The 26,692-nt window shown below is 42.7% G+C and overlaps 2 protein-coding genes across 19 annotated transcripts in view; one reads left to right on the top strand and one right to left on the bottom strand.

The window, feature by feature from the left end:
- The window catches only part of Gapvd1 (GTPase activating protein and VPS9 domains 1), a 90,262-nt gene extending 84,722 nt beyond the window's left edge, over positions 1-5,540 (bottom strand). For 8 of the 17 annotated variants that reach the window (XM_087183215.1, XM_021262072.2, XM_087183214.1 and 5 more), the window contains exon 1: positions 5,342-5,489. In XM_087183215.1, coding sequence (XP_087039341.1) covers positions 5,342-5,353 — 12 coding nt within the window. In that variant the 5' untranslated portion in view covers positions 5,354-5,489. Of the gene's footprint in view, positions 1-1,692; positions 1,766-5,341 lie in introns of all 17 variants that reach the window. The other 9 variants (XM_087183217.1, XM_087183213.1, XM_087183210.1 and 6 more) reach the window with 4 other exon arrangements.
- On the top strand, positions 5,538-25,986 carry Hspa5 (heat shock protein family A (Hsp70) member 5). 2 transcript variants are annotated; one of them, XM_087183218.1, is made up of 9 exons: positions 5,538-5,680; positions 21,556-21,762; positions 21,859-22,090; positions 22,467-22,604; positions 22,989-23,101; positions 23,195-23,585; positions 23,713-23,950; positions 24,414-24,581; positions 25,077-25,986. In XM_087183218.1, exons 2-9 carry the CDS (start codon positions 21,641-21,643, stop codon positions 25,637-25,639), a joined length of 1,965 nt encoding a protein of 654 aa, XP_087039344.1. In that variant the 5' UTR covers positions 5,538-5,680; positions 21,556-21,640; the 3' UTR covers positions 25,640-25,986. The 2 variants fall into 2 exon arrangements, with proteins under 2 accessions (XP_087039344.1, XP_004849435.1); XM_004849378.3 differs by lacking the exon at positions 5,538-5,680 and adding an exon at positions 21,297-21,467.
- Positions 25,987-26,692: the final 706 nt, after the last annotated feature.

Here is a 26,692-nt window from a genome sequence, read left to right on the forward strand (position 1 = left end):
TGATGGCATGAGTTCCAGGCCAGCCTGTAGTACATAGTAAGTTCCAGGCCAGCCTAAATTTCATAGTGAAACTTTGTCTCAAAAACCCCTAAAATTAAATAAATAAAACAACCAAAGCCAAGTGCCATGTCACACACCTGTAATCTCAGCACTTGGAAGCTGAGGCAGAAGTATCGCAAGTTTGAGGCCACAGCCTGGGCCACATAGTGAGTTCAAGGCCAGCATGAACTACATAGGAAACCATGCCTCAAAACAAAAACAAAAACACCAGCCCAGCATGGTAACGTACACCTGTATCCCAACACTCAGAAGGCTGTGTCAGGAGGTTCAATGTAAGTCTAAAACCAGCCTCAATTACATAATGAGTTCAAGAGCAGCCTGAACTACATACACAGTTACACTGATGGAGACCACCACCCTGAGCGAGCTACAGATTCATAAATTGGTTTTTCATATTAAAAGCCTGAGTCTGCCTATTAGCCCACAATGCCTTGTCTAAAGACCCAGCAGTTGGTGTGTGAGAAATCAGTGGTTCTGGCGCCTGCCTCGCAAGTGCAAGGTCCCGAGTTCAATCCCCGGCAGCCCCCCACCCCCCCCCAAAAAAATATATATATATATGTATGTTTGGGCCAGGGATTTAGCTCAGTGGTTCTGCCGCCTGCCTCACAAGCACAAAGTCCTGAGTTTGATGCAAGGTTGCGGGGGGGAGTAACTAAAGCCTATATAGTAGCATGTATTAAGAATAGTGCCCAGGGCCGGGGATTTAGCTCAGTGGTTTCACCACCTGCCTTGCAAGCGCAAGGTCCCGAGTTCGATCCCCAGTACTAAAAAAAAAAGGAAAAAAAAAAAAGAATAGTGCCCAAATGAAATCTGATGCTCACGGAAGTACTACACAGTATTTGGGAAATAATTCTCAAATTTTTAAAAAGTACAAGATGAAAAAGATCCAGTTCAACTCAGTATATATAATACAATTTGCAAGATTTAAAAACCAGATGCGCTTTGTTATTAAAAATACAAAATCTAGATCCTATAAACTAACTCATTTACTCAGCAAACATTTATTGATCATCTATTAGGTGTCAGTTCTTATTCTGGTACATCAGTAAAGATAAAGTCCCTACTATCATAGAGCTGACACACAGGAAAGAAAAAGACAAAAATAATAAATAGACAAATGTGTAACACCAGACAGATACATGCAATAAAGAAAATAAAAGGCAAGGGGACAAGGAATGACAAAGGCAGCACTGTGAGGGCACAGAAAATGACAGGGAAGAGACTTCTCCCTGGCAGTAATTTATAAATGTATATTCAACTGGGCCAGGGATTTAGGTCAGTGGTTTCGCCGCCTGCTGCTCAAGCACAAGGACCTGAGTTTGATCCCCGGTACCAAAAAACAAAAAGTATATTCAATTCAGCATAAATCATTTCATTGTCTATCAAGTTTCATACAATAGTTTTCTTCACCTCGTCATATTCCCGCCATCTTTTTTCCTGAAAAAGTGTGCTGCAATGGCTGTTTTATTATTTTAAGAAGGAGGAAAAATCTCACACAAGGTGTTGACAGGTGCTTCACAAACAAGTACAAGTTTCAAACCAAAAAAATGTTGAGTGATTTGTGAAAGGACTAAAGCCAAAATGAAGCAGAACTCCAAATATCTGAAACAGAATTTTAAGAAAATGACTTACTATATAGGGGCTGGGGATTTAGCTCAGTGGTTCCGCCGACTGCCTTGCAAGCACAAGGACCCAAGTTCGACCCCTGGTACCAAACAAAAAAAAAAAGAAAAAAAGAAAATGACTTACTAGCTTTCCAACTCTATAATCTGTACGTTTACTTCACATTATATATGAAAAGGATGACAGCAACCAGAATATATATTTGAATAGAGATTTGGCTATTTTTCATTTGAGAGATAGAAAAATTAGGATATCCTCCTCCTAAAAGCCACACCACCTTCATGCAAGTCAGCAAACCCTAAATTGGCAAAGTCTCAAATTTCCTTTCAAGGCTTACCCAAGAGCTTGGAGGGCTTCGATCCCTTGCAACTAATGCAGTGCCTCAAGACACAAATCTAAGGGGCAGCTGGAAGTGGTGGTACGTGCCTGTAATCCCAACACCAGGAGGCTTTGAGTTCGAAGCTACTCTGGGATACATAGTAAGGTTAGTTTTGTTTTGTTTTGTTTTGTTTTTGGTACCAGGAATTGAACTCAGGACCTTGCACTTGGCAGGCAGGCCCAGTCTGCTGAGCTACATCGTTGGCCTTCATACTGAGTTCTACGCTGGCCTGAACTATATAGCGAGATCCTGTCTCAAAAAAAAAAAAAAAATGCAAAGGGACTAAAATATTAACTTCCCTTCTTCCTCAGATTATGTTGTTTTTTCTCCAATACCCTGAAAGAAACATCTGTGGTCTATTCTAGCTTTCAAAACTAGCTACCTGCCTTACAGGCGCAAGGTCCTGAGTTCCATCCCCCATACCAAAACAAACAAACAAACAAAAATTGTAAGGGCCAGGGATTTAGCTCAGTGGTTCCACCGCCTGCCTCACAAGCACAAGGTCCTGAGTTCAATCCCCAGTACCAAAATACAAAACAAAACTAACACTCTGGCATAATTTTTAAAAAATATTCTGATCTCAACCAAATCTTTTATCTTCTTTTTTTTCTTTTGGTACCGGGGATCGAACTCGGGTCCTTCCACTTGCAAGGCAGGCGGTGGAACCACTGAGCTAAATCCCCGGCCCTTTATCTTCTTGATTATAAAATTACTTTATTTTTTTTTCCTTAAAAGTAGGGAAAAAAAAGGTAGGGATGGTGGTGCACACCTATAATACCAGCACTCTGGGAGGCTGAGGCAGGAGGATTGCGAATTCAAGCCCACCCTGGGCAACTTAGCAAGATTTTGTTTTAAAATACAGTAATATCACTTAGTGTAAAGGCCTTGTTTTTTAAAAAAAAGCCCCCCCCAAAAATATTTCCCTGTGAGACTAGGGCTTGAATCCAGGGCCTTCTCGCTAATTTACATTCCCAGTTCTTGTTTATTTTAGACAGGGTCTCACAAAGTTGCCCACGCTGAGCTGGAACTTTTCCATCGTCCTGACTCAGGCTCACACAGTGCTGAGATTTTAAGTATGCAACACCACACCTAGCTGTAAAATTTTTTTCATCTACATTGTCATCTTGTTTGCCTTGTCTTCTTTCTTACCTAACAATGCAAACATTCTCCTAGGCACTCATAGATGAGATCAAAAAAATTTTAAAAAAACGAGGTGAGGGATTTAGCTTAGTGACACTGCTCCTGCCTGGTAAGTGCAAGGCACTGAGTTTGATCACCGGTATGGAGAAAAAAAAAAAAAATCTTACAAAACCTTATTTTTCTTTTTCAGTAGTTTTTAATCATTTTGTGTCATGGTCCTCTTTGGCAGTCTGGGGAAGCCTATGCTCCTTCTGGGATTGCTTTTAAAAGTGTAATATTTGTACATGTACCAATTCCTCAAGATGACTATAAAATCCATGTAGTACAAACATGTACTAATAAAAAAATTTTAAATGATAAAGAGGCAGAGAATAAGAGGGAGGGGGAGAGATGTAAAGGCAGGCAATAGAGGGATGGACATCAGCAAATTATATTATACACACTTGAAACCCCCTCAAAAATGTGAAATGTGAAATGGAGAAGGGGTAATGGGGAGAGATGAAAATGATCGAAGTATATTATGTGCATGCACAAATCTGCCGAGATGAAACCCAGTAATCTGTATAACCAATTAAAAAAGGGAAAATGGGGAGAAAAAAAGCATGATATAGCCAGCTGTGTTGGCACATACCTCTTATCTCAGCACTAGGGAGGCTAAGGCAGGAGCATTCTAACTTCAAGGCTAGCCTGTGTAGTGAGCTTTTCAAGGCCAGCAAAAAGTAAAATAAGAGCCGGGGATTTAGCTCAGTGGTTCTGCCACGTGCCTCACAAGAGCAAGCTCCCGAGTTTGATTCCCGGTACCAAAAAAAAAAAAGTAAAATAAAAAATAAAAGCATTGATAGGGCCAGGGATTTAGCTCAGTGGTTTTGGCCCCTGTTGCACAAGGGCAAGGATCCGAGTTCAATCCCCTGTACCAAAAATAAATAAATAAATAAATAAAGCATGATAGATGTGACTACAATGAAAATCTCTTATAGTAGAATATTAGCAAAACAAAAAACTGATACGGTAATATATGCTACAGCTTTATCATATTTAACAAGATCTGACAGCGGCTCTAGCAATACTACAAATTCAAAGAAATCAAACATAAATGATAATCTTAGATATCTTCATTAACTTAAACATGATCAAGAAGTATGTAATTTTTATTGGCGACAGTCACAGATATTGCTAATACTACTGTGGTTTGTGGCCTATTTTCATAATAAATCTCAATTAGTAGTTTTACCTCCATTTTAAAGAGTCCCTTGAATTGTATTCACATTCTATCCACTGGTGAACCCCAGCCTTAAAGCTCTCCAGTTCCAAGCCCTGTTCAAACTGGTATGTCACAAATTTGATTTTATTTATTTGGGGTGGGGGGAGCCCTGAGACAGGGTTTCGCTATGAACCCAAGACTGACCTGGAAGTCGCGGGGATCCCTCTGTCTCAATCTCCTCAGTGTTGGGAGGACAGGCATGTGCCGCCACGCCCGGCAGGTCACAAATTTTAAAAAGCATCGATTCCTCCTTCGAGGTAGCTCTCATCTGAACAAATCACCCTGCTTCCCTGTTCTTATGCAGATTTATGCATAGAATCCTGTTTATTTCTGAGGTTTGCCTAGCCAGCATCCACTAGCATTCTATCAATAAAAGGTGAAGTTGAAGGAAGAGCGCTAGAAACAACCGACAGCCTCTCGTTTCCCAACCTGCCCCAACGAGGTAAAGTGTGTGCGTGGACAGTGGACTGAATGCCCCAGGCCCGCGCGCCCAGCCTGTCCCGGCTCCCCGCACCCTGACAGTCACTGGGCAGGGGAAGACGCCCCCTCAGCTGCTCGCCGCTGAGCTCGGTTCCCGACTGCCCGGGTCACGCCCGGGGCCCCCTGGCCCCACGGAACCACCCGCCGTCCTCGGTTCCTTCCCGCCCCATCCCCCATGCGTCCCTCCTCATCCGCCCCGACCCTGGCGCTGCCTCGTCTCCGCCCCTACCCCGGCCTGGCCGCTTGTCCCCGCCGCCGCGCGCGACACGGAGGGAAGAAGGGCCTCCCTGGGGTCAGCGGCACCGGCGCCTGGCCGTCAGGCACAGGCTGCGGCCCTAGGCCGGAGAGCCCGGGCTGCCAGGCACAAGCCGGAGTGCTGGCCCGGGACGCGCACTCACCGACGGGCGCATGCGGAAGAAGGCACCGAGGTCCCAGTCGGAGAGCAAGTCGGCCTCGGAGCCGTCGCCCTCGCCGCTAACTGCCACCGCCGTCGCCGCTCGCTGGTCGGCTTTGCTGTGTCTTGCGGCGGCACGGCCGCCAGGCCAGCGCGCTTGCGCGGCGCCGCGGGGACCCCTGGGAGACGTGGTTCGGAAGCAGCAGTCACCTTGGCTTCCGGTCCGGGTGCGGTTGGCGGTGTGCTTCAGGGTCCGGTCCCGCTCGGCGAGGACCCATCGCAAACGGTACGGGCCTTCGCTTACGAGAATGGGATTGCTGCACAGGAAAATCCGCCTAAACAAGTACGTGGAAGGTGAAAATTTACACGCTCTGTACCCCAAGAAATTGTTCTCTCTCGCTCGCGCTCTCTCTCTCTCTCTCTCTCTCTCTCTCTCTCTCTCTCTCTCTCTCTCTCTCTCTCTCTCTCTCTGTGTCTCATCCCTCCCTTCCTTTCAATTAAAAAGGGCATTTAAATACTCTGCGACGTGAACTGGCGCACGCCTGTAATCCCAGGACTCGGGAGGCCAGGGCACGTGGATCACTGCAAGTTCGAGGCCAGCCTGGATGACACAGCAAGACCCTGGCTTTTAAAAAAAAAAAATGTATTTAAGAGCCAGAGATTTTGCTCAGTGGCGCCTCGCCTGCCTCACAAGCGCAAGGTCCTGAGTTCGATCCCCGGTACAAAAAAAAAGTGTGTTTAATTGGTTTGGGTGGTATCTGTCTTTTCACTATCAAACCTAGTTTCTCACTTCTCATTTTATGAAATTTTGCTTATTGTAAATTTGACCGTACCGTTGTTCACAGCTTTTTTTTTTTTTTTTTTTTTTTTGGTACGGGGGATCGAACTCGGGAGCTTGCGCTTGCGAGGCAGGCGCCGGAACCACTGAGCTAAATCCCTGGCCCAACCGTACCGTTGTTTAAGTCAACTGACAACTAACAAAATAATTCAGATATATTTAGAGGTCAAATTAGCCGAGTTGAACAGTGGAACACCCCCAAAGGACTTATGTGGAGCTCCTGTCCAGGCAGGAACTCCCATTTGTACTTTTAGCCAGGTGGTCTTCGATTTCAACAGTTCAAATTTCAGGGAACTCACTACGTTTTAAGTAGTGCAGTCTGCTCCACTTAACTCCAAACTTAAGAAAGTTCTGCCTCCGTGGGCCGGGGATTTAGCTCAGTGTTTCCACCGCCTGCCTCATAAGCTCAAGGTTCCAAGTTCAATCCCCGGTACCAAAAAAAAAAAAAGAAAGATAGAAAGTAAGTTCTGCCTCCTGCTGATCTGAAATCTGCTTCCCTTTACACTGCTAGTAGTTATGCCTTACGCCACCCCACACAACACAGAATGTTTTCCACTTGAAGGCCTTTTGAAAAACTGAAAACAGAGCCCTACAGGACTGAGGCAGGGTTATCGCAAATTCAAGACCAGCTACATAATTCCAGGACAGCATAGTCAGACCATGTCTCAAAAAATAAAAATTTAAATAAATTGAAGACAGTAATTGTATCTTCAAACACTGGGAAAAAGTAATAAAAAGTCACTTTCCCAACTATTTCAAAGATGAATCAGCTCCCAAACTATTGTCTATCTAGTTACCCTCCTTGATGTACCCCCTTTAAAATTTGTCTTTATCTGCTTCATATTTATTGTTTCATTTTATTTTCATTTATTTATTTATTTTGAATTTTTTGAGACAGGGTCTTGCTATGTAGTCTCACTATGCAGCTCACCCTGGCCTCAACCTTGTGGCAATCCTCCTGCTTCAGCCTCCCCAGGGCAGCATCCCCTGCCTGTGATGACAGGCAGGTGACTCCACCACCCAGCATTCCTCATTTTATTACTACAATAGCATTTTCTGGTTGCTGGCCAGAATTATAGTTGTGATCATGTTGCCATTCAACTGAGTCAAGAAAGCAGTTCCATCAAAGATTTATCAGCTCTGTTACACTGTGCAAAGCAGGGAAATGAAAAGGCAACGGGGATACAGTTTACAATCTAAAGTGGAAAGCAACTCCCACAGATGAATGACTGCATAGTTTATTAACTATGTAACTCCAAGGTGGTAGGAGATTTGCAAAGAAAGAGGCCTCCTCAAGTTGAGGAACCATGACTGCAGGTGACACTTAGCTGGATGTCAAGACAGGAGATAGTATCTGTGGATGGCTGAGGAAGACCCAGACCCATCACAATAAATGTGTTCATAGCAGGCTCAGGACACTGAGTGTTGTAGAAGGGCTGAGGTCTCAGGCCAGAAAGAGGAGGGAAAGCCTGTGGAACCTGCAGAAGGATCTTAAAGGTCTTGAAGAAACTACATTATACCTGCTAAGTGAAGAAAACAGAAATGGTCATTGAATTGTTCTGGGTTTGGTTTATTGTGGGTTGTTTTGTTTTATTTCTTTGTTTTTGGTTTTTTTGTAATTTTGTTTTGTTGTTTTGGGGGGACAGGTCTCACCATGTAGTTCAGGCTGGCCTTGAACTCCCTATCCATCCCAGGCTGACCTCAAACTCACTGTAATCCTCTGCCTCAGCCTCCTGTATGCTGCGATTACAGGCATGTGTCACCGTGCCTGGCCCATTGAATTATTCTGAACCCTATTTTGTCACCTACAAATGAAGAATTTAGATAAAGTTTTTGATATTCCCATTTAGCACACTCAAGGGATATAATCCTCCTATGAGAACTATGGATCACAGCAGTGATTCCTAAAGACTATGGAGATGTTCCATGAACCACATTTACACATGGCCAAGTAACCCCAGGTGAAAATGTGCTCAAAATTAATAATAGTACTTCCTGAGGGCAGAAAACCCTGTTGTGCCCCTAGACCCTGTTACAGTAATGTTTTTTGCAGGACTGAAAAATGAAAATAGAGTGCTAAGCTACATCCCCAGACCCCTTTTTTTAACCTTTATTTTGAAATAGGATCTCGATAAACTGTCCAGGCTAACCTTGAACTTGCGATTCTTCTGCCTCATCATCCTAAGTAGCTAGGATTAAAGGCATTCACCACATGCCCAGCAGAGAGCCCAATCTTATTTCCCGTTGTCTCCCTGGAACCTGACATGCTACCTAAAAATAAATATTTGTTTTTTACTTGCATTTTCCTGAGTGCTGGGGGGAATGGAACCCAGGATTTTATACATACTCAGTAAGGACTCTGCCATGGAGCTACCCCCCAGCCCCAGTGTGTTTGTTTTGTAGTGATGTGATCTCAGAGATCATGTAGTCCATATCCTCAGTCTTGAATTTGGACTCCATGTTTCAAGACATCCTACTTATGAATATGCCACTGGGGAGAGTCATATTTTAAGAGATTATGCATCTATACTAAGGAAAAGATGACAGTTAAGAGAGAGCAAACCATACAAGAAAGAAAAACAGGGCCAACTATTGGTGGGAGTGTAGACTGATGCAGCCACTATGGAAATCAGTGTGGAAATTCCTCAAAAAACTAAAACTAGAGGGCCGGGGATTTAGCCCAGTGGTTCTGTCGCCTGCCTCGAAAGCGCAAGGACCTGAGTTTGATCCCCGGTACCAAAAAAAACCAAAAGAACAAAAAAACTAAAACTAGAGGTTCCATTTGACCCAGCTATTCCCCTCCTTGTTATCTTCCCAAAAGAATTAAAAGCATCATACCACAGTAATACATGCACACCCATGTTTATAGTGGCACAATTTGTAATAGCTAAATCTTGGAAAGTCCAAATGCCCATCACCCAATGAATGGATAAAGATGTGGCTTTTTTATATAGTGGAAAACTACTCTGCCATTAAGAAAGATAAACTTGGGCCCAGGATGTAGCTTAGTGGCACCGTGCCTGCCTGGCAAGCACAAGGTCCCGAGTTTGATTCCCAGTACCAAAAAAGATTAAACCTGAGACATTTCTAGCTAAAGGATGCACGTTGAGACCATACTCTTAAATGAAATAAATCAGACACACATTTAAATACTACATTGTTTCTCTGGTCCGAGAAACTGAAAATATAAATAAGGATCAAAATATATAAAAGATATTGGAAGGGCCGGGGATTTAGCTCAGTGGTTCTGTCGCCTGCCTCACAAGCACAAGGTCCCAAGTTTGATCCCCAGTACCAAAAAAAGAAAAAAGATATTGGGAAATGGGAAGAAAATGTTCAAATGAAAAGAGGAACAGGGCGGGGGCAGGAATAAAGCGACAAGAGAAAAAAGAATAGAAGGAAAAAATGGAAACAAAGCTTATGTACATAGGGGAGGGGACTTGAGCGGGGAATGGGATAAAATTATCAAAGATAAAAATGAGGGAAAGGGGTTGAAGGGAGGGAGGAGAATGGGAAAAAAGAAGCAAAATATATCATGTAGAGGTACAAATTCCCTGAGGGACTGACTGGGTTAGAGAGGCTGAGTTCCAATTGGACATTTTAAGTCCACAGAGCCACCTGTGACAGGTGACCACTAAACAACTGAGCAATTCCTGTGTCCTGTTCATCTATAAGTAGCTCTGGATTGAGAACCCATGTGGCCCCCCACTCAGGACCCCTTCTGGAAATCCAGGAGCTGTTCTTATCAAGAAAAACTCTTAACTTCCTCTCTGTGGCTCGTGACTTGATTCCTCCATGTGGTGAGACCACGAGCTCGATATATACCCCGGCACTGATGTGGTGAGTGACGGGCAAAGGAACTTGCACATATGAACCCAAGTGGGCAGTAACAGAGGTGCATCAAATGGTCAGATCCTCTCCATACTACTGTACTTTAACTGCTTTCATCCGGTCCCTGCTCTCTATCTGATTAAATAAACTATACCTGGTTAGTAGAACAAACGGTATACCATGCGGCTGTGAAAGAAAATAAATTCTAGGGCCAGGGATTTAGCTCGGTGGTTCTGACACCTGCCTTGAAAGCGCAAGGTCCCGAGTTCGATCCCCGGTACCGAAAAAATAAATTCTATATTGTTATGGAAGGTCTCTAAAACATACTGTTGAATAAAAAAAAAAAAAGCAAAGTGCAAGGGGGAAAAAAAGACATTGCTAAATGGCCAGAGTATAGACACGACACAGAAATAACGTGCATACTTTGGTAACAAGTGGGTATAATTATGTTTAATATGAATCTGCATAATTACAACACCCCATGTGTTGTAACAGACATACTTAATGCACTTGTGTGAAATAAAGATATGTTTTCTGAGCTTTGGTACCACCAATTTTCATCACTTTTGTGTGAATTTTTTTTTTTTTTTTTTGAGACAGGGTCTTGCTGTGTAGTTCAGGCTGGCCTAGAACTCACTATATAGCCCAGGCTGGCCTCAAACTCTTGGCGCTCCTCCTGCCTCAGCATCATAAATACTAGGATTACAGGCTACACCATCACACCCGGCTGAATCATCATTTTTAACTGTCATGTTTTTATTTTTGTTTTTGTTGACACAGGGTCTTGCCATGTAGTTTAGGGTGGCTTTGAACTCACTGTGTAGCCCGGGCTGGCCTCAAATGCATGGTGATCCTCCTGCCTCGGCCTTTCAAGCGCTGGGATTACACGTGTGTGCCATGATGCCCAGCTTTAACTGTAATTTTTGTTGCCACTCCTGTCTCATGAGTCTTCAGTTAACACTTGATTAAATGGAAACTTTGTGAAGCCTGGCCTGCAAGAGGTCGTGACTCGGGTGCAGAATTCCTGGGATAAAATCGCTGACAGTTGTGTTCCTGTGCACCAGAGCAGGCAGTGTGGGCCAGAAGCACTCATTTAAGGAGAGCTCTGTTGCTGGGCCTGAGAGACTGGGGCCAATGGTTCTGGGTGAAATGGAGTCGCAAGCAATTCAGGCCAAGTAAAGGGCTTGGAGAGTCATGATGATGTTCCTGAAGAAGACGACAGGACCGTACTTGTGCAGAGGACTGTACTGTTGATTATGCCCAAAGCAGGCTGTGAAGAGTTAACCCCACAATTGGCTTTATAGAAGTGAGTCCAGCCGAAGCCTATGTGCCAAGGTCAGAGTAACTCACACCCAGGTTCCATTCCCACAACTAAAACCTTCAGACTAGAAGGACAATGTTCTAAAAACAATCATATATTTTGTCTATTTGTTCCTAATTTGAGAATGCTTTGTCTTGTCCTTTATGAGCCTTGTTTACATTAATTTCCATAGAAACCACACATTGCCCCCACCCCAGTCAATTGCCAATAAAAGTCAGTGCCTGGGACTATCTAGCACCCTTGTCAGATGCACCAGCATTGGTCGTCATAGCACCCCACTTTCTCTCTCAGTTCTGTCTCTTAGTGTATTTTTTTTCTCAGGCCTGCGTCACACACTGGGCAGGTGGGGACTAGAGACTTACTGCAGGCCTCTCTGCCATACTTGAATAAATGTAGATTTTTGTACATGAATAAATGGAGGTGGTTGTACATGAAAAAATAAGACATCCCCTAAAAATAAGCTGTATTGTATCTTTTGGAGCAAAAATTAACATAAGACCCAGTCTTATTTTCAGGGAAATATGGTACTTAATTTACTTGTTGAAAAACATAGAAATTAATAGTATTAACATCTGTATAATTTCATCATACTGATATATTTTGCCATTTCAAAATGGAAGTTATTTCTGATAAAACACATGAAAAATTTTGAAAAATACTAAAATATAGAAATCAGAAATTTAAGACTTTGTAAAGGTTCTTTTATTTATTTTTAAATTTTAATGATTTTTTTTTGTATTGGAAATCAAACTCAGGATCTTGTGCTTGCCAGGCAGGCACAGCATCACTAAGCTACATCCCAGTCCCCACCCCCCTTTTTTTTGTTTTTTGAGACAGGGTCTTCTTGCTCTGTAGCTCAGGCTGGACTTGAACTCACAGTGATCCTCCTGCCTCAGCCTCCTGAGTGCTGGGATTACAGGCCACTGCTCCCAGTTCACATTTCTTGTTAAAATAAACTTTACAGCTGGGCTTTATGGCCCACACCTGTAATCTCAGCCTGGCAGGAGGATTGTTAAGAGTTCCAGGACAGCCTGGTCTACATAGTGAGTTCATCTTGGCCAGTAGAGTAAGACCCTGTCTCAAAACAACAAGAAGAAAAAACAAAAATAAACTGTTTTGGTGTTGTAGACTTGTAATCCCAACACACAGGGAGGCTGAGGTAGGAGGATCCCAAATTTGGGCCCACCCTGAACAATTTATCTAGACCCTTTCTATCTCAAAATAAACTAAAAATGCTCAGGGGCTGGGGATTTAGTTTAGTGGCACCACGCCTGCCTTGCAAGCACAAGGTCCTGAGTTGGATCCCCAGTACCAAAAAAAAAAAAGCTCTGGGCCTGTAGCTTACTGCTGCGTTCAACTCCCAGCACTGGTGGAGATGAAGTTGTATAGAATCACACACACACACACACACACACACACACACGTAAGGTATAACAATGGTGAAACTGGGCTTGTTGGCCCATTTAACCCCAGAACTCTGGGAGGCTGAGACAGGAGGATGGAAAATTTGAGCCCAACCTGAGCAATTTAATGGCTTAATGAGACTCTGTCTCAAAATAAAAAATAAAAAAGGGCTAGGGATGTAGCTTAGTGTAACGGCCTTGGGTTCAAGCTTCAGTATGACAAAAATAAATAAATAAATAAATATATTAAAAGTGAATACCAAATATGGGATCTAGTTAAAAGCAATATACCAGGCCAGGGATTTAGCTCAGTGGTTCCGCAGCCTGCCTCACAAGTGGATTCCCATGTTCCACCCTGATACCAAAAAAAAGCAATACACCAACATAAGTTTTAAGCTTTTTCATTGAAGGAAGCTTGGGCAAGGAAATAATGAAACTGTTCTTTTTTTTTTTGGTACCAGGGATCGAACTCAGGTCCTTACGCTTGTGAGGCAGGTAGCAGAACCACTGAGCTAAATCTCCGGCCCACCCTGTTCTATTTTTACAACTTTTTAATCTATAATGATTTCAAAATAAAAGGTTTCTAGAAAATACCCCCAAGGGAGAAGGTGTAGTGGTGCATGTCTATAATCCCAGCACTCTGGGAGGCTGAAGCAGAAGGATCACAAGTTGAAGGCCGGGGATTTAGCTCAGTGGTGCTGCCCCCTGCCCTGCAAGCGCAAGGACCCAAGTTCAATCCCTGGTACCAAAAAAAAAAAAAAAAAAAGTTGAAGACTAGTTTAGGCCTTTTAGTGATTTAGCAAGACCTTGTCTCAAAAAAAAGGGCTGAGGATATAGTTCAGCTGCACAGCGCCTGCCTGATAAGCATGAGGCCCTAAGTTAGATTCCTGGTACCAAAAGAAATTTCAGTGTGAAAGTGATGAGCTGGATAAACATACATACTACAGAACTGGAAAAGATAACTTGCCACAGATGTAAACTTAATAGAAAAACCAGTGATTTCAGGAGAAATCCAAATAATCCAAATAAAATATGTAAAAGATATACAGTCTAATTGGTGATTAAGGAAATGAAAATTACCGGAATGAGATGCCAGTGCACATGCACAAGATTGTCACATAAATCATTCATATCATGTTGATATTGTAAGGAACACTGAAGAATGTCACAGATTTCTGGTGAGAATACACGTGTTCAACCATTTTGGAAAGCAATTCACCGTAAGTGATTAAACTGAAAAATACTTAACCCTTTTTAGCTACAAAGTCTAATTTTTGTCAAATATTCTATAGAAATTCATGCATATAGGGGCTGTGGATGTGGCTCAGTGGCACCACGCCTGCCTGGCAAGCAAAAGGTCCTGAGATTGATCCCCAGTACTGGAAAAAAAAGAAATTCATGCATGTGCTGGGTGTGATGGCATACTCTAATCCTAGCTATTTGGGAGGCTGAGGCAGGAGAATCACCAAGTTGAAGCTCAAGACCCTAAGTAATTTAGCAACTTACTGGGACCTTGTCTCAATCAATCAATCAATCAATCAAAGTGACTAGGGATGTAGCTCAGTGCAAAGGCTCAATCCCTAATACTAAAAAAAACAGGGCTAGGGATATAAACTCAGTAATAGAACATTTACCTAGAATATGTGAAACTTGCATTTCATCCCCAGTATCACAAAAAAAAGAAAGAAAAAAGCTGGGCTTGATGGCTCAAAATAAAAAAACGTTGTTCTCCAGTACAGGGGTGGGGTGGTGGGGCTGAGGTTGTATCTCAGTGGTACAACACTTCCTGGATTCAATCCCCAGTATTGCAAAGAGAAAAAGAAAAGTTTGTGCATGTGTGTACCAACACACACATAGAAGAATATTCATAGCATCATTGTTCACAATAACCAAAATCTAAATGCTACATAAATTGTGATATATTCATATATTTGAATGTTATAAATGAAAATGAATTAGAACTACCTATAACAAGGATAAAGAATATATAGTCTGATTTCATTTAACTCATGTTTAAAAATAGGTAAAACTGGGGCCGGGGATTTAGCTCAGTGGTTTTGCCGCCTGCTGCGCAAGCACAAGGACCCAAATTCGATCCCCAGTACCAAAAAAAAAATAGGTAAAACTACCTTACAATGAGTGTACCAAGAAAAAAAAATTCATAAAATATATCTTGAAGGGAAACAAACAAAAAAAGCAAAACTATGCCTCCTGCCTTGCAAGCAGAAGGACCTGAGTTCGATCCAGTATCAAAAAAAGGGGAAAAAAAATCTCTCCTTGCTGGGGATTTAGCTCAACTTTTTTTGTTTGTTTGGGGGTTTTTTTGGTACTGGGAATCGAACTCAGGTCCTTGTGTTTGCAGGGCAGGCAGCAGAACCACTGAGCTAAATCCCCAGCCCTATAAACTATGTTTGAAGAAGTATATTTAGGGTTAACTTTGTAAGGGCTGTTAATAAAGAAGGGAGAAAGGATTGTGATCAGCCCAGGATAAAAATGGTGAGTTCTAGCATGCTGAAAATGTTCTATTTCTTGGCCTAGATCCTGAATACCTGAAAATTCATTTTATAAGTAATCACCCAACTGTACATTTTATTTTATGTATTTTTCTGTAGTGACATTATAATTTATAATAAAAAGGGTTAAAATTTTCAAAACATCCATCACATAATACATATTCAATTAAAGATAGTTACTATTAACATCTATATGTGGCAGTTCTGCAGGTACTGATCTGTGACAATCTCCAAGATTATAGTTAACTGAATAAAGGTACAGAACCATGGCTGGCCATATTGGCACACACCTGTAATCCCAGCACATGGGAGGCTGAGGCCGGAGGATCACCATAGGGAGAGGCCAGCCTGGTCTACATAGTAGCAAGACTCTGTCTAAAAAGACAAGAAAAAGAAAAAACTAGAACCATGTATGTAGTATATCCCATTACTAGTTATTTTCTAAATTTTTAAAATCTTAATTATTTATTTGAGACAGTGTCTCACTCAATTCATCAGGTGGGGCTTGAACTTGCAGTCCTCCTTTCCTCCGCCTCCCAGAGTGCTGGGAAAACAGGGGTGTGCCAACATGCTTGGACAGTTTTAAACAAACTTTTATTTGTACATGTTTTTAGTACAGAATGATTACATTCATCATGGAAAGATGGTACATGTATATAACACATTAATTCTTTCTCTTTTTTTGGTACCGGGGATGGAACTTAGGACCTTGCGCTTTCAAGGCAGGCGGCAGAACCACTGAGCTAAATCCCCACCCCCACATTAATTCTTTTTAATTCCCCTTGCCAGTCCCCTTACACCACATTCTCTAACATTGGGGGGGGGGGGTTGTTTTTTGTTTTTGTTTTGAGACAGGGGTCTCTCTATGTAGTTCAGGCTGGCCCTGAACTCACTGTGTAGCCCAGGCTGGTCTCAGACGAACTCACAATGATCTTGTGGTGTCCAGAGTGTTCAGATTACAGGTGTGCACCACCAAGCTCGGCTCCAATGAGGCTTGGCTCCAATGTTAGTTTTTATATAGGCAAACACACACACACACACACACACACACACACACACACTCTCTACAGGAGTTAAGTGTTCACAGAAGACTACAGGAGAAAGTGGTTACCTCTACTAAAGTAAGGGAACAGGGCTGAGAACAGGGAGACATTGTATATTTTTGTACCCTTCAAATTGTACACTATATACATATTTCCTGGTTTAAATGTTTAGAAATTTGACACATACCAAATACTATTTTTCAAATTCTACATAGGGAGCTTTTATAGAAGCTTATTTTACTTAAGTGGAAAAATTTAAGGCAATTACCAGTTTATGAATAAAATAAGTGATTTACAGATTTTTTTATAAATACACAACAGCCTTATGAGGAGACAGAATTTTATCACTTTTTTAGAACCTCAGATTGACTTGCTAGTCACAGAGCTAGAAAGTGACTGAACTAGAACTCAATACAAGTTTTCTGCTTCCATGTCTTATGATCTTTCTTTCCTCTTTTACTTTATTGACAATGTGTACCCCTAAATGCCTTCCACAGAAAAATATATGTAATTGATCAATAGAAAAGGCATTGTTTATTGCTTTTCCATGTACGATAGGAAATATTTTCTATTTATAAATTTTAGAAAGTGAAGATAGGGTTCAATCCTTAGTACACACAAATTTAAAAAGAGCAAATAGAAGGGAAAAATGGAAACAAAGCTTTTGTAAGCAAAGAGTGGAAGAGGGGCTGAAGGGAGGGGAGAATGGGAAAAAAAGAAGCAAGATATAACATGTACAGGTACAAATTCCCTGTGATGAATGTTGTCACTATAATATCTAAAATGCGCCATAAAAAAAAAAAAAAGAAGAAAAAGTTTTTTTTGTTTTTGTGTTTTGAGACAGGGTCTTGCTATATAGTTTAGACTGGGCTTGAACTCACTATGGAGCCCAGGCCCTCGCTTTAAACTGCTAGCAATTCCTCCTGCCTTAGCCTCCTGAGTGCTGGGATTACAGGCTTGGGCCACCATGCCCGACCTACATAGTGAATTTAGTCAGCCTAAACTATACAGTGAGACCCTGTTTCAAAAAACAAAACTGAAAAGATAGAACACATTATAACTCATTGAATGAAAAAAATATCTAAACTGGGCACAATGGCATGTGCCTGTAATCTCTGCACATGGGAGGCTGAAGCAGAAGGATTGCTGTTAGAGGCCAGCCCAGGCTACATAATGAGTTCAAGGCCAGCCTGAACTACATAGCAAGACCCTGTCTCAGAAAACAACAGAGAAGGGCCGGGGATTTAGCTCAGTGGATTCGCCTCCTGCTGAGCAAGCACAAGGACCCGAGTTCGATCCCCAGTACCAAAAAAAAATGTCCAATTTGAAGTAATCATTGTTTATTTTGCATTGAAAGAAATCTTGAAAACTGACTCTAAAGAGGTAGCTTATTTGAAGAACTTTTAAAATTTCTTCTCATACTACTGTGTTTCTATGATTACAGCATGGCCACTATTCTACATCCTTCAGAATATTTTCACATACAGTATCTCATTTCATACTTGAAACAACCTAGTAAAACAGGCAAGTCAGAAATCCCTGACGTCAAACAACAGAAAAGAAAATTCCAGATATTAAATAGATGAAGAAACTGAGGTTCTTAGAGGCTTTTCTTTTCCTTAGGTCAGATGGCCTATCTTCTAGGTTAATGTTCTCTCCAGCAAACTGTGGAAGAGTTTCAATTATCAGACTTTAAATGGCCCCTTTTCTTTCTGCTGTATTATGTTCCATTATTTTCTTTCAGAAAGGAAGACTTAGGAGCTACAGGACATCCAATCCTAACCTGTCCTGCCTGCTTAGCTTTCCGGTATCAGACGGGAAACTGCAATCTACTTTCTTACCCACAGGAACACAAGTGAAATGAGCTGGTTAAATTACTGGATAAAAGGCTACATTGGGGCCGGGGATTTAGCTCAGTGGTTCCACCGCCTGCCTCGAAAGCGCAAGGACCCGAGTTTGATCCCCCGGTACCATAAAAATAAATAAATAAATAATAAATTTAAAAGGCTACATTTGCTGCTAGGTGTGGCAGCACACACTTGCAATCCCAGCACTCAGGAGGCTGAGGCAGGAGGACTGCCAGGAGTTTGAGGCCTGACTACATAGTGAGTTCAAAGCCAGCCTAAATTACACAGTGAGACTATCTCAGAAAACAAGCAAAAACAAAAACAAACAAAAAAACCCCAGAAAAGTCTATATTTGCCCATCATCCATTATCAAAATATTTGCCAGCTACATATCTTATAAACCTGAAGCTCAAGATGATAACCTAGACTACAGAGGTTAAAAATCAAATTTCCCTGCTCAAATTCTCGTTTCTTATCTTCTCAGCTATGTAAAGTTCCATGTAAGTTCCTTTTGTCTCTAGGAGCTTCAGATTCCTTAGTTCCAAAACAGAGATTAAAAAAATGCTTTCAGGGCCAGGGATTTAGCTCAGTGGTTTCAGCGCCTGCCTGCCTCTCAAGTGCAAGGTCCCGAGTTCGATCCCCGGTACCAAAAAAAAAACAAAAAACCCCAAAAAATGCTTTCATAAGAATTAAAAGAAATAGGGCTGGGGATTTAGCTCAGTGGTTTCACTGCCTGCTGCATAAGTGCAAGGACCTGAGTTCGATCCCCGGTACCAAAAAAAAAAAAAAAAGAAATAGCAGTGTTGACCATTGGTTTTTGTTTTGTTTTGTTTTGTTTTTGGTAACTGGAATCAACCCAGGGCTTTTGCCCTGGGCCACATTTCCACCCATTTTTTAATGTTTTGAGACAGGGTTTTACTAAATTTCCCAAGCTGAGTTATGACTTATAATCCTCCTGCCTCAGTCTCCCAGAGTGCTGGGATTACAAGTGTGTAACACCCTGCCTAGCTCCATTTAGTTACTGATGACTTGTCACTGATATACTACTGACCTTTAACTAGCAAACTAATTTTAAACTTTCCTATTCAGTCAATAAATGATTATGCTTTGGACCACAATATATACTGTAATATACATAAAATACTTGGATTTTAAAATACTACAACCACTGATATACTCAATTCTTTGGAAGTTAGCTAGATATCACATTTCCGCATCTTAGAGAAATGGAATTTACAAAAGTGGAAAGGCTGAAACAGAGCTTTGTTTTTTTTCGGGGGGGACCAGAGATCGAACTCGGGTCCTTGCGCTTGTGCGGCAGACAGTGAAACCACTGAGCTAAATTCCCCGGCCCTGTTTTTTAATGGAAATGACACAAAAACACAAAGGCTAAATGGAGATTGCTATCTTGGTACAAAACTGATGCAATCAAAAGAAGGGTCAATGTTGCTACAGTATTACAAGCCCTGTTGGAAGAGATGAATGATGTAATCTCTAGGGTAAGAATGGAGTCAACTCTGAATCACTAGTACAACCTTTGCAGACCAGAAAGGAAAAAGGAGAATTCTTGAGTACTAACTCATAGACTCAACATCTTAGTGAACTGTGTGTTTTAGTCCTATCTGTATCATCATACCTGTGAATCTCAAGAATAAATTTAATGGGAATACTAAAGTGACCAGTTCCTGAGTATGATGTTCCAAGCATCTTATCCAAGTATCTCAAGATATTTTGTATCAGGGCTTTGGCCTTCATAATAGGTCCTTCAAAAATACTTGTGGAATGAATGAGTTGGGATTTTTTTCTTTTGGTACCGGGGATCGAACTCGGGACCTTGCAATTGCGAGCCAGGCGGCAGAACCACTGGGCTAAATCCCCAGCCCTTGAATGAGTTTTTTAAAAGAAAAATGTTCAGGCCCGGGGATTTAGCTCTGTGGCACCGCTCCTGCCTCGAAAGCGCAAGGTCCTGAGTTCGATTCCTGGTACACACACACACACACACACACACACACACACACACATAAAGAAAAATGCTCAAAGCATTGGCTAAGAAATCAATCTGGATAACAAACCTAAGTCCACTCACCGGACCAGATCTGGACTAAGCTAGTTATTTAATCACCTTTGGTCTCAATATTTTCTTCTGGAAAATGGGAAATAGCTACGAAGAACCGAACTGCGAGGACCAAATGACCTACGAAGAACACAGAGAACAAAACTTGGGACATAGTAAACTTAAAATGTAACCTCTATTATTATTGTTATTATTTGCAACATGGTATTACACAAGAACAAAACATTACATGAGGACTTGCGTCAGTTGAGTGCTTTTAGCACATCAGACCTTCCCAGGAATATAGAAAGGCATCAAGAATAGATAAGGATTTGCAAACGATAACCTGAGGCACAAAGAAAAATGATGGGCAGGGGAAGTTAGAAAGAAATGATTCATCCCAGGGTTGTAGTGGCAGAAATTTTCGAGAGGGTTGCCACAGTGATGAGAGGGTCTAAGGGCGAGAAGGCAATACTTGGCCAGGCAAGTACTGGGACTTACCGAGGGGCAATCTGTAGAGAAGCTAAAAAGACAAAGGAGGCTAAAAGTGTAGGGGAGACCAAACTGGCTGGGAGGACCCATAATGTGCGGCTAGAGCCCAGAGTGGACTCGAGAGCTGCAGCCAGTGAATAACGAAAAGCCTTGAAACTTGCACACCCTAATACCAGTAGTAGCCGCCAAGGGCCGAGAAATGTGTTCTAAGGCAATCACAGCATCCTTGCTGAGGCCAGGCTCCTCGGGATGGGATGGAACCTGGGAGGAGAAAAAGCCGCTTCCTGCTTTGGGATGAGGTATAGAGGAGCGGAGGATGATCAGTAAAGAAGAGTAAGACTCCTGTCCCACTGCCCTATGGGAACCAGCCCGCCAGACCGAATTCGATCCCCGGGGGCCAGGCTTGAGGGCAGGACCCTAGCGGTTACCGGGGGAAATAGCCTGAGGGTGAGAGGTCACAAGGGCGATTGGCAGCTGCTGAACCAATGGGGACAGCAAACGGAGCGGATGTTGCTTTTCATTGGTGGTTGTCGTGAACAACCAGCAGCCAATAAATCTTTCTGGGGGGCGTAGCTATGACGTTTCTTGCGGAGGAGGCCGCTTCGAATCCGCGGCGGCCAGGTTGGTGGCCTGGGCCAATCAGCGGCCTCCAACGAGAGGCATCTTCGCCAATCGGCGGCCTCCACGACGGGGCTGGTAGGAGGTATATAAGCTGAGGCGGCGACAGCGGGCTCATCACCGGTGAAGACAACACAGGAAGTTTCAGTTGTGTATGAGCCAGTGTGAGCGGTAAGCCCCGCGGCCTGCTTTTCCGGGCCTGACCTTCGCCTTTTTCGCCGTCTGGCCTCTCCTGACCCCGGTCTTCTGTCGCTCTCAGATCAGTGACCACTCTCGTTCTGCTGCTGCCTGTTGCTGGATTGTCTGCGACTCCTGCTGACTGACTGGCCGACGGCGCCGCCAAAATGAAGCTGTGTCTGGTGGCTGCGGTGCTTCTGCTGCTCGGCGCGGCGCGGGCCGAGGAGGAGGACAAGAAGGAGGACGTGGGCACTGTGGTCGGCATCGACCTGGGGACCACCTACTCTTGGTGAGTGGGGTTTGTGGAAGTGGGACGGGGCGTGGCCTCCTGGGCCGGCGTGTGAATCGCAGTGCTGATTGCTCTTCTGTTGGTTTTTTCCGCCAGCGTCGGAGTGTTCAAGAACGGCCGCGTGGAGATCATCGCCAACGATCAGGGCAACCGCATCACGCCGTCGTACGTAGCCTTCACCCCCGAAGGGGAGCGGCTGATCGGCGATGCGGCCAAGAATCAGCTCACCTCTAACCCCGAGAACACGGTCTTCGACGCCAAGCGGCTCATCGGCCGCACTTGGAACGACCCCTCTGTGCAACAAGACATCAAGTTCTTGCCTTTCAAGGTCCGACAGGGTTTTCCTCCTCAGATTATAGAGGATGGGTGAAGTGGGGGGGAATTTAGGATTAAATAGCTGAAAAATACATAGACTCTCAAAAAGTTATACAGTAGACACAACAAAGATTTTACTTGATAATTTCACTACTATGTTACAAAAATATAAGAGCGTAGTGGGTACACAAATATTCTGTCCACCATGGTGTAGGATTAAAACTGCAGAGATCTGACTTCATAAGATATTTGTATACTTCCTAAGTACTGTTAGTGAATGTTCAGCTCCCAGGGACCAAAATAAGCCAGACCATGGGGGAGGAGGTGAGTTTGAAATGTCATTGCTTCAGTGGCTGAAATGTTTTATACCAAGTCGTTCTTTAAAATAGGTGGTTGAAAAGAAAACTAAACCATACATTCAAGTTGATATCGGAGGTGGACAAACCAAGACATTTGCTCCAGAAGAAATTTCTGCCATGGTTCTCACTAAAATGAAGGAAACTGCTGAGGCTTATTTGGGAAAGAAGGTAAATATTTCTAGAACAATGTTAAGTGTTTTTTTAAAGGTTATTATTATTCTTCTTAGTTGACTTATGTCCTGTCATTAGAATCTTACGGTTTTGGAAATTTGAATCTGAACTACATCCATGTTTCTCAGGTTTAATCACTAGGTGTTTTACTGTAGGTCAGACAAAATGCTAGACAATTTTCATGTGTTACTGCTTGTGATTCCCAGCTATAAAATTGTGTATAAAAGTGCTTTCTTAGTGCTAGAGGCAGCGCATCAGTCTCATGAAATTGTATATATGGTACTCTACTAGTAGACTGGCTTAGATACTGAAGTGCTGGTTTGACTGTTTAGAGGTTAATGCATGTGACAGTACAATAATTACCATCTGTCATCCTTTTAGGTTACCCATGCAGTTGTTACAGTACCTGCCTATTTTAATGATGCTCAAAGGCAAGCAACCAAAGATGCTGGAACAATTGCTGGACTGAATGTTATGAGGATCATCAATGAGCCGTAAGTGTAAAATTCAAGGATACAACATATTTACCCAGTAGAAGAAATATGAACTTGACTAAGATGTTTTCCTCCCCCTTTTCATTCTAACAGGACAGCAGCTGCTATTGCCTATGGCCTGGATAAGAGGGAGGGGGAGAAGAACATCCTGGTGTTTGACCTGGGTGGCGGAACCTTTGATGTGTCTCTTCTCACAATCGACAACGGTGTCTTCGAAGTCGTGGCCACTAATGGAGATACCCATCTGGGTGGAGAGGACTTTGACCAGCGTGTTATGGAACACTTCATCAAGCTGTACAAAAAGAAGACTGGCAAAGATGTGAGGAAGGACAACAGAGCTGTGCAGAAACTCCGACGTGAGGTAGAAAAGGCCAAGCGGGCCCTGTCTTCTCAACATCAAGCAAGAATTGAAATTGAGTCTTTCTATGAAGGAGAAGACTTTTCTGAGACCCTGACTCGGGCCAAATTTGAAGAACTAAACATGGTATGTTCCTTGATTTTTGCCTTGCTAATGAGATTTAGTTAGATTCTCTGAATTCAGGACAATGCATATAGAGACTCAGACAATATCTAGCTAACAGATATCACAATAACTGGGTCTCTTATTCTAGGACCTGTTTCGCTCTACCATGAAGCCTGTCCAGAAAGTGTTGGAGGATTCTGACTTGAAGAAGTCTGATATTGATGAAATTGTTCTCGTTGGTGGCTCCACTCGAATTCCAAAGATTCAGCAACTGGTTAAAGAATTCTTCAATGGCAAGGAGCCATCCCGTGGCATCAACCCAGATGAGGCTGTAGCGTATGGTGCTGCTGTCCAGGCTGGTGTGCTCTCCGGTGATCAAGATACAGGTAGGCCACTATCATGGCATCTTTTTTGTTGTTTTTTGAGACAGGGTCTCAATGTGTAGTTAAGGCTGAACTTGAACTCACCATGTAACCCAGGTAGGCTCTGAACTCACCTGGATCCTCTTGCCTCAACTTCCCCAGTGCTGGGATTACAGGTGTGTACCACCATGCCTGGCTTCTCACAGTATCTTGCATGATGCTTCAGGCTCACTGGAAGGCAGTAATAAGCTTTTGCTTTAGAAAACAATAGCATGTGAACCACAGGATCACATAGCTAGTAAAGAAACATTGAAGACAGAATCTGTGTTAGTCTTGTGATTCTTAGCAACTGTTAATTTATTTCTCCTAGTTTATGGTCAGAACTTTAATAAATAGAAAAATAAAAGACAAACTTATTTCATGAGGAAACTTGGTGGTGGTCTTATGGCTTGTGTTGGAACTTACTCTGATTCATTTACCTTCACAGGAGACCTGGTACTGCTGGATGTATGTCCTCTTACACTTGGCATTGAAACTGTGGGAGGTGTCATGACCAAACTGATTCCAAGAAACACTGTGGTCCCCACCAAGAAGTCTCAGATCTTTTCCACAGCTTCTGATAATCAACCAACTGTTACAATCAAGGTCTATGAAGGTAATTACACTTCTCAGTACTGTGGTGGGCTTTAAAAGAACATGATTTCTTGTTTAATATACAGTATTTAAAGGGTTATGGAAAGAAGTATCTACTGTTTTTCAGATGGAAGAGGTCCTTAATTTGGCTGGTGTTGAGTTTCATAGAGTCAGTATTTAACTAGGTTATTTAGCACTTGTTCTCATTAAAAATAACTTCTGAGCTGGTTCCTAGAATACAAGAACAAGAAGAAGGTTTACAGTGCATTAGATAAACTTAGTTAAGACAGTGGTGGTGAACCTTTTAGAGCTTTCGGTGATACAAACAGCCTGCTGCGGCACACAAGCCATACATAGGTTCACCACCACTGCATTAAGCGAACACAATTATTGCTCCTTGCAGACCAATACTGAGTCACTTTAGGTTGATCAAGTGCCCTTGTCCCACTATAACAGAAATGGTGGGATCTAGATGTTCAGTTCTTGTCGGCAACAAAGTTTTCTTCTTAACTTCTAGGTGAGCGGCCTCTGACAAAAGACAATCACCTCCTGGGTACATTTGACCTGACTGGAATTCCTCCTGCTCCTCGTGGGGTCCCCCAGATTGAAGTCACCTTTGAAATAGATGTGAATGGCATTCTTCGGGTGACAGCTGAAGACAAGGGTACAGGCAACAAAAATAAGATCACAATCACCAATGATCAAAACCGCCTGACACCTGAAGAAATTGAAAGGATGGTCAATGATGCTGAGAAGTTTGCTGAGGAAGACAAAAAGCTCAAGGAACGCATCGACACTAGGAATGAGTTGGAAAGCTATGCCTACTCTCTAAAGAATCAGATTGGAGATAAAGAAAAGCTAGGAGGAAAACTTTCCTCTGAAGATAAGGAGACCATGGAAAAAGCTGTAGAGGACAAGATTGAATGGCTGGAAAGCCACCAAGATGCTGACATTGAAGACTTCCAAGCAAAGAAGAAGGAATTAGAAGAAATTGTTCAGCCAATTATCAGCAAACTCTATGGAAGTGCAGGCCCTCCCCCAACTGGTGAAGAGGATACAGCAGAAAAAGATGAGTTGTAGACACTGATTTGCAAGCGCTGTAATATTGTAAATACTGGACTCAGGAACTTTCGTTAGGAGAAAATTGAGAGAACTTAAGTCTCGAATGTAATTGGAATCTTCACCTCAGAGTGGAGTTGAAAATGCTATAGCCCAAGTGGCTGTTTACTGCTTTTCATTAGCAGTTGCTCACGTGTCTTGGGGTGGGAGGAGAGGACAAATTGGCCATCTTAAAAAAAATGGGTAAAAAAGTTGGGTCAGGGTTTGTGTTCACCTCAGAAATGTTCTATTTAACAACTGGGTCATGTACATCTGGTGTAGGAACTTTTTTTCTACCATAAGTGACACCAATAAATGTTTGTTATTTACACTAGTCTAATTTTTGTGAAAAGCTTCTAATTAGATAAGTCATTTATTTTAGAAAGATAACTAAGATGGAAGGTTAGATTCTGATTTGGATGAGGAGCAGGGGGCACATGTGGGATGCAGGGGTAAGGAAACCTTTCTATGCTAAAGAAAAAGGGAGGGAGGCTCACTGCACCCTTACCTGGCAAGAGCTGTTTGACAGTACCCAGGAATGGAGTTTTTCTTAAACATAACCAAAGTTTCCTAGGGCTCCTTCCTAAAACTGTTAGCTTTTTATAACCAATGGATGATGCTTTATAGCTGAGTTTATAGTTGCTTGCACTCTTTTCAGAATTGATGGAGCCAGGTGTGATGGTGCATGCCTATAATCCCAGCACCCTGGAACAGTGAGCCGCCAGAAGATCTAAATAAAAGTTCAAGTCCAGCCTTGTTTCAAAACAAGGGGTGAGAGGGCCGAGGATTTAGCTCAGTGGTTTCGCCACCTGCTGCATAAGCGCAAGGACCTGAATTTGATCCCCGGTACCAAAAAAAACCACAAGGGGTGAGGGATGTAGATCAGTGAAAAGGCTCTGGGTTCAGTCCCCAGTACGAAAGAAAATTTTGGAGTAGACAGGGTATGTAATACAGGTCTGCAGGCCAAACTCCATCAAATGTTAAAACTGCTTTGTGCCCTGGGGGGCAGTAGGGTAGGAAGAGTAAGAGTTCCTC

The sequence above is a fragment of the Heterocephalus glaber genome, unplaced genomic scaffold (assembly GCF_053883595.1).
Source record: "Heterocephalus glaber isolate CG9 unplaced genomic scaffold, H.glaber_assembly_v1.0 deba00001479, whole genome shotgun sequence".
Classification (NCBI taxonomy): domain Eukaryota; kingdom Metazoa; phylum Chordata; class Mammalia; order Rodentia; family Bathyergidae; genus Heterocephalus; species Heterocephalus glaber.

What these genes read in the sequence shown, in the direction of transcription:
- Hspa5 (XM_087183218.1), top strand. Translation starts at nt 21,641, where the DNA reads ATGAAGCTGTGTCTGGTGGCTGCGGTGCTTCTGCTGCTCGGCGCGGCG. An exon ending in TCAAGTTCTTGCCTTTCAAG is followed by an intron (nt 22,091 to 22,466) that starts GTCCGACAGGGT and finishes TCTTTAAAATAG; the next exon opens with GTGGTTGAAAAGAAAACTAA. An exon ending in TACAATCAAGGTCTATGAAG is followed by an intron (nt 24,582 to 25,076) that starts GTAATTACACTT and finishes CTTAACTTCTAG; the next exon opens with GTGAGCGGCCTCTGACAAAA.